The sequence below is a fragment of the Arvicanthis niloticus genome, chromosome 2 (genome assembly GCF_011762505.2).
Source record: "Arvicanthis niloticus isolate mArvNil1 chromosome 2, mArvNil1.pat.X, whole genome shotgun sequence".
NCBI lineage: Eukaryota > Metazoa > Chordata > Mammalia > Rodentia > Muridae > Arvicanthis > Arvicanthis niloticus.
The window spans coordinates 124,290,387-124,301,738 of NC_047659.1; the positions used below are offsets into that span (position 1 = coordinate 124,290,387).

The 11,352-nt window shown below is 42.2% G+C and overlaps 1 protein-coding gene across 5 annotated transcripts in view; it reads left to right on the forward strand.

Moving 5' to 3' along the window:
• The window catches only part of Raly (RALY heterogeneous nuclear ribonucleoprotein), a 73,372-nt gene that overhangs the window by 58,177 nt on the left and 3,843 nt on the right, over positions 1-11,352 (forward strand). For 3 of the 5 annotated variants that reach the window (XM_034493711.2, XM_034493709.1, XM_076930054.1), the window contains 4 exons: positions 5,523-5,787; positions 7,796-7,868; positions 8,033-8,080; positions 9,953-10,119. In XM_034493711.2, the coding sequence (XP_034349602.1) occupies positions 5,532-5,787; positions 7,796-7,868; positions 8,033-8,080; positions 9,953-10,119 (544 nt within the window). In that variant the 5' untranslated portion in view covers positions 5,523-5,531. The remainder of the gene's footprint in view (positions 1-5,522; positions 5,788-7,795; positions 7,869-8,032; positions 8,081-9,952; positions 10,120-11,352) is intronic. The other 2 variants (XM_034493712.2, XM_034493713.2) reach the window with 1 other exon arrangement.

Below are 11,352 nucleotides of genomic sequence, written 5' to 3' on the forward strand. Positions count from 1 at the left end.
CAGAAGGCTTCAAGAATCTAGTAGTTGTTCAGTCTATGAGGCTGAATGTCTCAACTGGTCCTCAGTATACACTGGGATCCCAAAGAGGTAGGATTTAATGTCAGTGAAGGAATATATTTGCTAACAAAAGTGAGGAGCGAGCAGGCAAAGAGAGAGTGAGCTTCCTTCCATGTCTTTTATGTAGGTTGCCAGCAGAAGGTGTGGCCCAGATTAAAGGTGGATCTTCCCACCTCAAAAGATCTGGATTAAAGTTTTATTTTCCTACTCAAAGATTCAGATTATAAGTGGGTCTTTTCACTTAAGATGAGTTAATTAAGAAAAATCTCCAGGCTAGGTATTGCATGCCTTTAATCTTAGCACTTGGGAGGTAGAGGCAGACAGATATCTGAGTTCAAGCCCAGCCTGGTCTACAAAGCAAGTCCAGGACTGCCAGGGCTACAAAGATATATATACCCTGTCTTGAACCACTATCCCACCCCCTGCAAAAAAATAAAAAGGAGAAGAAAGAAAGAGAGATCCCTCAGGAGTGCCCAGCTGCTTGGGTTTTAATTTTAGATATAGTCAAGTTGACAACCAAGAATAGCCATCACACTAGGCTTAACTTTAACTCACACAAGTTCTGCCTGCTTCTGCATCCAGAGTGCTGAAAATTAAAGATGTGTATCACCAGATCTGACTTAGTATTTTTTACTTAAACTTTTAAAAGATATAAAATTATTTTTACTTTATGTTCATTGATGATTTTACCTGCATGTATGTCTGTGGAAGGGTATTAGAAGCCCTGGAACTAGTAATAGCCAGGTGTGAGTTGTCATGCGGGTGTTGGGAATTGAATCCTGGTCCTTGGGAAGAGCAGCCAGTGTTCTTAACTAGTGAGCTATCTCTACAGCCCCCTGACTTAAATTTCTTTAAAAATTCCATGTAGGTAGGTAGGTAGGTAGGTAGGTAGGTAGGTAGGTAGGTAGGTAGTCAGTCAGTCAGTCTGTCTGTCTGTCTGTGGGTGCACATGCGGAAATCAGATTTGATGCCATGTGTCTTTACCAGCTGAGCCATCTCACTGGCTTTCTGGGTACTATCTCTGGTCATAGAAGAATAGCTTCAACATTGAAAGATTTTGAGGCCTAGTAAGTAGCCAAGCTTACAGATTGACAGGACTAGTTTTGGAACTCAGTCCTACCTAACTCCAAAGTTATGTTGGTTTTGCTATTTCATTTTATTTTGTCTTTGTTTTGAGGAAAAATAAAACTAACAATAACAAAAACTAGGTTCCCAGAAAGAAGGCTTTTTTTAATTTTTATTTTTTTTGGCTGGCCTAGAACCCACTGTGTAAACTAGGATGGCCTCAGCTAGCAAGGATACCTGCTGCTGAGATTAAAGACATGTGCCACCATGCCTAGTGAGAGAGAGCTTCTTGACAAACAAATAGAACACTCTACTTTTTTTTTCTCAGCAAGGTTAGTATGGGGAACACTCAGAAGTGGTTGTTGATGTGAGGCATAGAAATTGGGCAGTAATAGAAACAAGTATAATCCTGTATCTTTTGAATAGTTTGTTACAGATACAACAGAGCACTTTCACATCGATTAATCGATTAGCCTATTCAATCACAACGCAGGTCTAAAAAAAAATAATCAGGGAGATGCTTTCTGTTTTCAGAATAAGGGTGTTATTGTTTGTAGAAATGACATGATTTGTTTAGGGTCACATGAACAGACAAGCCAAAGTAGAGCCTTATGGGTCTGTAGCCAGTTCAGCTTGCACTTCTGTGTTTGGGTAACTGAGAGCTGGGGTTTCTCTCGGGAGTGGAAATTGTCAGTACTACTTGGGAAATTAGGCCTGTCTGGCCAGTAGTGATCATTTGGGCACTGTTAATGAGTGGGTGCCTGATGAGTTTAATGAGATTAATAGATGTTCTGTCATTCATGGCTGCACGGTAACCAGAATCTCTGGACTAAGGAGTTCCTAAATACTGATCTGTCTAATTGCTTGGCTTTCTCCAGAGATAGTCCCATAGCAGCTACTTACTACTTGCTGCCCTAGGGTTATCTGAGGGCAAAGGGAGGAGAATAAAACCAGAAATAGCCTACCAGGACTGGCTAAAACTGACTAAGCAGCATTGGTACAATAAGACCAAGAGTAGCAATCCCTCCTTGCAGGTGAACAAGGAATGTGTCCAGTCCTGGGCAGGTTTAAACGCTAGACTTAATCTGAGAGGGAGGGAGGGGGAGGGGGAGGAGAGGGAGAGGGAGAAGGAAAGGGAGGGAGGGGGAGGAGGAGGACGAGGAGGAGGAGGAGGAGGAGGAAGAGGAGGAGGGGGAGGAGAGACTGCAAGCCTAAGGAGGGAGGCATAGCAGAGTCTGAGTCAGGTTTATAGCAGAATAGACTGTAGAATGTCAAGTCTCTCTGACTATCAAGTTTATTTGTTTGCTGAAAAAATATATTGATATTTTAGGATTCCCAGAAAAAGGCAAGACATGGCATTTGAGATGAGGAGGGTCAGGAGTTTAAGGTCATCCTGGATTATATAGCAAGTTGAAGGCATGCTACTTTGTCTTTTTAAAAAGTGGAAAGGAGATAAAGTGGGGAAAACATAAAATAGGGTGGTTTTTAAGTTGAGGATTGTTTGTTTGTGAAGGTGGACATTTGGACCAGACTAGGCCTGGAAGCTGGGTAATGTGGCACACACCTCTGTAGTACTGTTTTAAGTGTTCTTCAACTCTTTAGTCATGTGACCTCTTGGGCTTAGGGAGTCTACAGAGTAGCATGTAGCCTTCATGCTACAGCATCATACAAGACTTAAAAATCAACTGGGAGGGTATGGATTGGGAGTTTGGGGTTTGGATACCAGAGCAGCCACATGCTTTCTGTGTCATCTCTAGAGATGAGAACAGGGTGACATGGTTGACTCTTCTTGGTATCCTAAGAATGTGTTCTAGTCTGATCACAACCCTAGAATGGTCCCATTAGTAGTGGTATTAGTAGAATAGTCAAACCCATACAGTTAGACTAATATTTGATCTTGTAAAAGCCTCTACAGTTTGTAAAGTTCTTTTATATTTATTGTCCCAAAGCTTAGATGAGGAGAAAGTTGGCAGGGCCAAACCTGAAGGACCAGTGAATGTTTTCTTCTCAGTGTGTTAGAGGTTCCTAACAGTCTGAGGGGATCCATAAGGAGCCTGTCCTAACAGATAAATGGCAGAGTCACTGCCATTGTATCTAAACTATCATCTCTTCCTCCCCTCTCTCAGTCCACACCCTGGGCCTGGTTGGCTCTGTCCTACCAGACACTGGCATCTCTCTGGCTAAGACATAATTTTGATCAGGATCAGTCATCTCGTGTCACACAGGTCCTTATAAAGTTCCTTTATATTTGTGAATGAACAAGGAACCTTTGAGTGACTCAACATCCAGTGAGGAGGATGGTTGTAACTGAAAAATGGAGACCATTAAGCCTTGTGCAGGGCGTGTTGGGTGTGTTCATGGGCAATCTTTGTGTCCTTTATGCTTTATGAATAGTGGTGGTGATTGGGTATAAAAGTAAACTTAGTAACAAGAGCCTGTCTCTTCCTAGTTTGTTCTAAAGCTCATACCAGCTCTTCATTAGTGGCAAGATAAGCTCCGAGCCCCTTGCTTTGATAATGCACTTCTGACTCTTGTCAGTCCTCTGAGTTTATCACAAACTCAGATCTGGGAGCAGTTTCTTATCAGATGCCATGGTTCAGCCTGTGATTTGTTTGTAAACAGTGCCACCTGCTGGTGAACCAGCCAACTTCAAGGCAGGTTGTCTGCAGAATAGCATACAATATAATAATAGAAGACATTAGAAAGATAACCGGTTTCTCTAGGTTGCATTCTTACCCAATTCTCTGAAAACAAGCCTCTCTTCCCCCAGTTAAGTATAATAAACACACAGGGTGATGAAGTTTTGTTTTTGTTTTTTTTTAATGTATTTTGCTCGGAGGCTACTCAGTACCTTCTAAAACTATCCTAGGAGACGATACTAGAATTGTACACACCTGCATCAGTAGGTAGAACAGGGACAGTGAGTACAAATGCTAAGTCCAAACTGTAAACTTCTCCTACTGGAGTTAATATCTTCTTTCTTCTCTTTCTCCCGGGGCTATGCCAAGGTATAACCACTCTGTGGAGAGGCCCTGTGAGAGAATAGATTGATTGCCAGAGTGTAGAGAATGAAGAATGCTTGTAGGGAGGGTCAGTGAGGGCCTTGATTCTCTGTTTGTTTGTTTGTTTGTTTGTTTGTTTAAAAAGACAGAGCTTTCCAGGCTGGCTTGAAATTCACTATGTAGACTTGGTTGGCCTTGAACTCACCTGCCTCTTCTCCTGAGTCCTGGGATTAAAGGCATGTTTCATTGTGGCCAGCAGGGCATACATTTTAAAAAGTCAGGTATTGAGACACGTGTTATAATCCCCGTGCTGGAGGAGGCAGAGTTAGGCTTGTTGGCCAGGCAGGTTGGCCTATTTAGTGAAGTTAGAACAGTGAAAAACAGTCTCACAAGACTAAAGAACAGCCAGGGTAGACGAAAAGGAATAATACCTAAGTTTGTCTGCTGACCTACGTGTATACATCTGTATACCCACACAAGAGTAAGTTGCTAACTTGTCTCTAAACCAAACACATTTTGAATCAGTATAAAGTGGATAACCAATAAATTATTAAAGACCATTCTGAGGTAAACATGTTATCTTAACTATTTAAATTGGCTTACTTCTAGGAAGCAGAGTGATAAAGCTAACAGGAATAGGTTTAAACATGTCTAAATGCCTCTTATTAGGAAGTTAATAATCTTACCAGATTTTTTTTCTTTTTTTTACTAGAGTCTTTCTGGTAAAGTAAACATATTCACCCACGAGTTCGTGGGCTCACTCAGTATTATATGCTACCCTTAGCCTACAGTGAGTGCCTGGTAAGGCCTCTGTAAGCACACCTTTTGCAGAATGGCTGGCACAGTAGAGGCTTTACTGGCTAGGTTAGTAAAAAAGAGGTACATTTAAATCTGACTGAGCAGTTTTCATAATAGGGGACTGTTCCCTAGCAAGCATCTCATATCCTGTATCCTCTTTGCTATGGTTCTACATTGAAGGAGCAAAAAGAAAAGCTGTAGAAAGTTATTCAATTTAGCTTTACAATGGGGTAACATTTGAGATAAATATTTTTAAAGTATGTGGTTAAAATGAATTGGTGTCAAGCAGACTGGTGAGTCTCAGCCTTACTAGTTGATTAGCGTTGTGACCTTCTAGTGTTGGTTTTTCCCATGGACAGTATCATGTGAGTACCAAATGAAGCGACATTGTAAAGCACCTAGTCTAAGATTGGAGGCCATTAAGTGGCAACTCTTGGTAATATAACAAGAAAACAGGATGTATGAACAGGGAGGGATGGGTACCATAGGGATGAGAATGTGTAGAAGGGCAGGGGCAATCCAGGTTAGTAAGGATATGGCCATGAACATTCCCTGAGCCTAACCTGGGAACCCAGTTTCATATTGCCATTGTCTTTTCAGGTGGACACCATGTCCTTGAAGATTCAGACCAGCAATGTAACCAACAAGAATGACCCTAAGTCCATCAACTCTCGGGTCTTCATTGGAAACCTAAACACAGCTGTGGTAAAGAAGTCAGATGTAGAGACCATCTTTTCCAAGTATGGCCGTGTGGCTGGCTGTTCTGTGCACAAAGGCTATGCTTTTGTCCAGTATGCCAACGAGCGCCATGCACGGGCAGCTGTGCTGGGAGAAAATGGGCGGGTGCTGGCTGGACAGACCCTGGGTAAGTTAAACCTCTTTTTGCCCTCTGAGTAGCTGCTATCCGAGATTTTACAATTTGAACAGATAGAAATTATATTTGAAATATAGATTAAGTAATTCTTAAATGAGTGCAAAATAGGGGGCTGTTATAGAAGCCCCTTTCCTACTGTCCTTGCTTTTTCAGTGCCTCTTTTTTTTTTTTTTTTTTTTTTTTTAATTGTATTTCTGGGCATGATAGCACATACCTTTAATTTTAGCACTTGAGAAGGCAAGTTGTTATCTCTCTGAGTTCAAGATGAGCCAAGGCTACAGAGGGGAGCCTGTCTCAGGAAAAAAGTGAGTGCATACACTAGTACATGTATATGTATGAACCATGATTCCTGTGTGGAGGTCAGAGGACAACTTTATGGAGTTGGTTCTTTCCACTTTTATGTGGGTTCAAGGACCTAGTCATCAGGCTGACTAGACAAACAACATTACACATTGGCCTTCATAGCCTCTCTCTCTCTTTTTTTAAACTTAAAATCTTTTTCATACAATATCTTTTGAGTATTTTTTCCTTTCCCAACTCGTCCCAGAGCTACCTAAAATAGACAGAAATACCAAACATAAAAAGCTCCCTCCTCCAAAACAAACAAACATTGTTTTAGTTTTGTGTTGGCTAGTTGCTCCGGGACATGGGGCCTGCCCTGGTATATGGTTGATGATCACTGGCAACTGCATTGGATTTTTTTCTTTTGCCAGCAGATATCAGTTACACATAGCTTCTTGGTTAGGGTAAGGAACCTTTTTCCACTTAACCTCTTTAGTGCTGCAGCCCAGTTGGGCTTGAACTTGTGTAGGTCCTATGTGTGCTACCATAGTCCCTGTGAGTCACATGTGCAATTAGTCCTGCTGTGTCTAGAAGACACTGCTTCTTTGGAGTCATCTATCACCTTTTCTTCTGCATAGATCCCTGTACCTTGAGGGGAGTGGTTTGATGAAGACATCCCATTTTTAGAACTGAGTACTCCAAAGTCTCACATTGTCCAGTTGTGGGTCTCTGTGTTAATGCCTGTGTATTGCAAGAAGAAGCTTCTCAGATGTGTGTTGAGCAATGCACTCACTGATCTTGTCTCATAGTCTCTTAATAACAAGCTTTGTGGTTCCAGTTAAAATCTAGATTCTCCATAGAAAGGGAACAAAACGAATTAGTATAGCTTGTTACCCCAGTCTACAGAAGATGTGGTTAGAACCCTTTCTGAAAGCTGTGAGGAGCTATGAATACGAGGACTAAAGTGAAGACACGTGCACTCAGCAGTATTGATTACATACATGTGAAATAACTGTTGGTATCTACCTTACCATGTTTTGTATTTGTGTGTATGTGTGTATGCGCGAGCACATACGCTCACACATGTTCACATATTTCTTTGTGTTTTAGAAGGGATAGCTATATGTACATACTAGTGAATATGTATGTGAAGTGATTGACTGTACAGAGAATGTGAGCACATACATTTGCATATATAAGTATAATATGTTTGAGAATATTTATGAGTGTGGAAGCAAATGTGCTTGTTTTTTGTTTTTTACTGAATATTTCTTGATCTTACAGGATAAGCTATGCTAGGCATAGAGATGTTTAGTGTAATGCTCATGAATGTGCACTGGCTTCTTTGCCTGTAGGCAATCTGACTCTATTTGAACATAGATGTTATCTATATGACTTTCTTACCTGGATATGTATATATGAATGTGTGTATATGTTCACATATACCTAATTTATATTAATCTAATTGAAAATTTGTATTTATATGGCATATATGGTATGTAAAGACTTATGTATGTGTCAGAATGTATATGAATATGCAACCAGGCATATCCATGTGATGTCTGGGTATTCTTCTGATGTTTGAATATTAAATGTATGAAGAACTTTGGCTACCTTGGTTCCCTGTGTGCACTGTGTAAATACGTGGAGGCACGATGGTGATGTGTGGACACACCGCTGTCACATCAGCATTCCAACTGTTTCTTCCTCCATACAGACATCAACATGGCTGGAGAGCCCAAGCCTAATAGACCCAAGGGGCTAAAGAGAGCAGCAACTGCCATATACAGGTGGGGCTTTATGTCTGTTTTTGTCTGCACGGGTGGTCCCTCTTTTCACAGAGGGAGTAAATGCTAATAGTGACAGTGTGCTGAGCTTAGAATTTAGAGAGGCATTTGGAGATGAAGACCTGTGGAGAAGTGGGCTGAGTGGCCATCTCCCTTTGTTTTCCCAGTGGCTACAGCTTTGACTATGATTACTACCAAGACTACTTCTGTGCCAGGTGAGCAGGGAAAGGGGCATGTCTAGGTATTAACAGCCAAACTGGAAGGGTCTTGAGTTTGCTGGTATAGCTTACAAAGTCTCCAATTAGGAACTGAAGCATAGAAGTGTAAATGGGTCTTTGTTTCAGGGTTGCTTCACAAATCAGTGACAGAGCTAGGACTAGGATTTCATTATTCTATAAGTGCCCAAAACAGAGCTCTTACCGTCACACAAATTCTCACACTTTGACTGCCTTGCTTCCTCCTAGTCCTGTAGAGTAGGTGAGTATATAGCTAAGAGATGAACACACAAGGGCAGTTGGCGTACAAAACCAAGCACAGTGCCTTCACAGGTAGTTCTTGAGCTCTTAACTTTGTTTAGTCTGTGCTTAGTAAGTGATCACGCAGCCAAAAAGAAAACCTACAGATAGTTTAGTCTGGCCCTTATTACTAAAAGGTCATCATTGGAGGCCTGAGTTAGTCCTCAATAGGTTGTCATCTGTCTTCTAGCCCCAGGTCTACCGGACTTCAACCTTGAAGCTATGGGTTCAACGCAGTCAATGTTTGTTTGTTGAGAAGAGTTTTCAAACTCATTATCCTCCTGCATCTGCCTGTTGAATGCAGGCATTACAAGACTAACCACAATACCAGCTCCTGGCCATGTCTTGACTAGAAGATTTTTCTGAACCATTTTTTTTCTGCTGTGTTTTCAGTAAATAATGTGGTACAGTGGAAAGTGCCAGAACCCAAAAGTCAGGAGACTTGTATGCTAATTTGAACTCTGCCAGTAAATGGATTTCTTTTGGCAGTTCTCATATCACTGGTCAGTGAGATAGGCTTACACCAAGTGATCTCTCAGGATTCCTGTCTGGGATTCTATGGTTCAGTGATTTCTGACCAAGGCCAGAGTCGTAACCTCTTGTGGGTCAGGTCAAATGCAGGATCAGGTATTGCATTCATTCCCAGAGACTTTGATCACCATCTGCCACCAGTTGCAGGACTCTGAAAAGAGCACCAGGAAATTTTGAGTTTCCTACTGATGGTAGGCACCTTGACGAATCCAGAAAATAGTATATATCCCTGACCAAGGCTGTGGCTCCCTTCAGAACCGTGGTGATAGCACACATGGTGGGAGAGCTCCCTGCTTAGTTTTCTAAGTTTCTGTCTTGTATTCAGAAAAATTAGCCCTTCTGGAGAGGGCCAGGTATTGATACTAGCGTGAATATAGCACAGTCTGGGAGCTTTGAATCTAATTTAGATGTTCACCCTTGAAATGCTGTTGAGTTCTTGGCTTGTATCTCTGAAGAAAAAGTGTTTAAGTGGTCCACAGGAAAAAAAGGCCTTAGGGTCTGGAGTCATGGGTTTCTCTGTTGGGGAATCAATTCCCTGGTATCCTGGATTTCACTTGTCATACTTCTCAGGTGTGTTTAACCAGGTTCTCATGTTCTGCCCTTACTCTACACTCAGGTAGACAGTGAATTTGAATAGCCATCCTCACTAAGTAATTGGGAAAACCAAGGTTCAAAGGTTGATCACTTATTTTCAAACATGGAAGTTTATGCTGCTTTGAGATTTACAAACTGATCAAAGGCTGAGGTGGCAGTTATGAGTAGAAGGCAGGCCTCAATGCCATTGACCTCAGGAAAGGCTCCTTTCTGACCCCTTGGGCTGTTTGTTCCTACACTGCTTCTCTTGGCCTGACTGGGGATAAGGTGGAAATAATAAGGATTTTATGAGCCTTTAACCTCCAGAAAGCCCTTTTCACACCAGGGCTTGTTGGAAGCCTGGCTTCCTCCCTGGCCCCTCACAGGCTACACAGGTAAAGCTAGTGTTCTAGTGCCTACTGGTGGTCACAGGCCATGCTGCAGCCTCTGGTCTATTTACCTTCACAGGTTGTTTGATTATCGAGGCCGCCTTTCTCCAGTGCCTGTGCCCAGGGCAGTTCCAGTGAAGCGACCTCGTGTTACAGTCCCTTTGGTTCGCCGTGTCAAAACTACCATACCTGTCAAGCTCTTTGCCCGTTCCACAGCCATCACTACTGGCTCAGCCAAAATCAAGTGTGAGTAACAGCTTTCTATTTTTTTATTTTTTATCTTTTTAGAGACAGGGTCTCACTGTGTATCTCTAGTTGGCCTGGATCTCAATGTGTAAACTAGACTACCTAAAAAAACTCATAAAGATTCTTTTGCCTTTGTCTCCTGAGTTCTGGGATTAAAGATGTGCACAATTATATCCTGGTGACATATTTTTAATCTTTCTAGATCAGTGGTTTTCAACCTGTGGATTGTTGACTTCTTTGAGGATTGCATGTCTTGCATATCAGATATTTACATTACAATTCATAACAGTAGCAAAATTACAGGTATTAGGTAACAATAAAGTAATTTTATGGATGTGGTCACCACAACATGAGGAACTGTACTAAAAGGTTGCAGCATTAGGAGGGTCAAGAACCACTGAGCTAGATCTTTTGTTTTGTTTTCCCCACCACTAAAATGATAGAATTCCATTTTTAACAATTGACTTTATTTTTTGAAAAAATGTTTGGTTTTTCGAGACAGGGTTTCTCTGTGTAGCCCTGGCTGTCCTGGAACTCACTCTGTAGACCAGGCTGGCCTTGAACTCAGAAATCCGCCTGCCTCTGCCTCCCAAGTGCTGGGATTAAAGGCGTGCGCCACCACCGCCCAGCTGAAAAAATGTTTTATTTGAAGTGTGGGTGTTTTGTGTGCATATATGATTTTGTGTGTATGTATGCCTCTGCACCATTTATATGCAGTGCCGAGAGGCAAGAAGCAGATGACAAATCTTCTTTAGACTGGAGTTACAGGCAGCTTGGGAACCAAACTCAAGTCCTCTGTAAGGGCAGCCAGTGCTCTTAGCCACTGAACCATCTCTCCAGGACCTAGAGTCATGCTTGTTGTTGTTATATTTGTTTGTTTGTGTGTTGGCTTGATCTCTCTCTCTCTCTCTCTCTCTCTCTCTCTCCCTCTCTCTCTCCCTCTCTCCCTCCCTCTCTCCCTCTCTCTCTCTCTCCCCCCCCTCTCTCTCCCTCCCTTCCTCCCCCCACCCCCCTCTCTCTCTTTCTTTGAGACAGGGTTTCTCCATGTATCCCTGGCTGGCCTTGAACTCACAGAGATCTGCCTGCCTCTGCCTCCTGATTGCTGGGATTAAAGACCGGCAAACTCCCCCACCCCCAGTGAACCATACTTTAACATTGAAAAATAAGGGAGCGGGGCTGCTGAGATGGCTCAGCAGAAATAAACACTGACCTCTTCCAGAGGTTCTGAGTTCA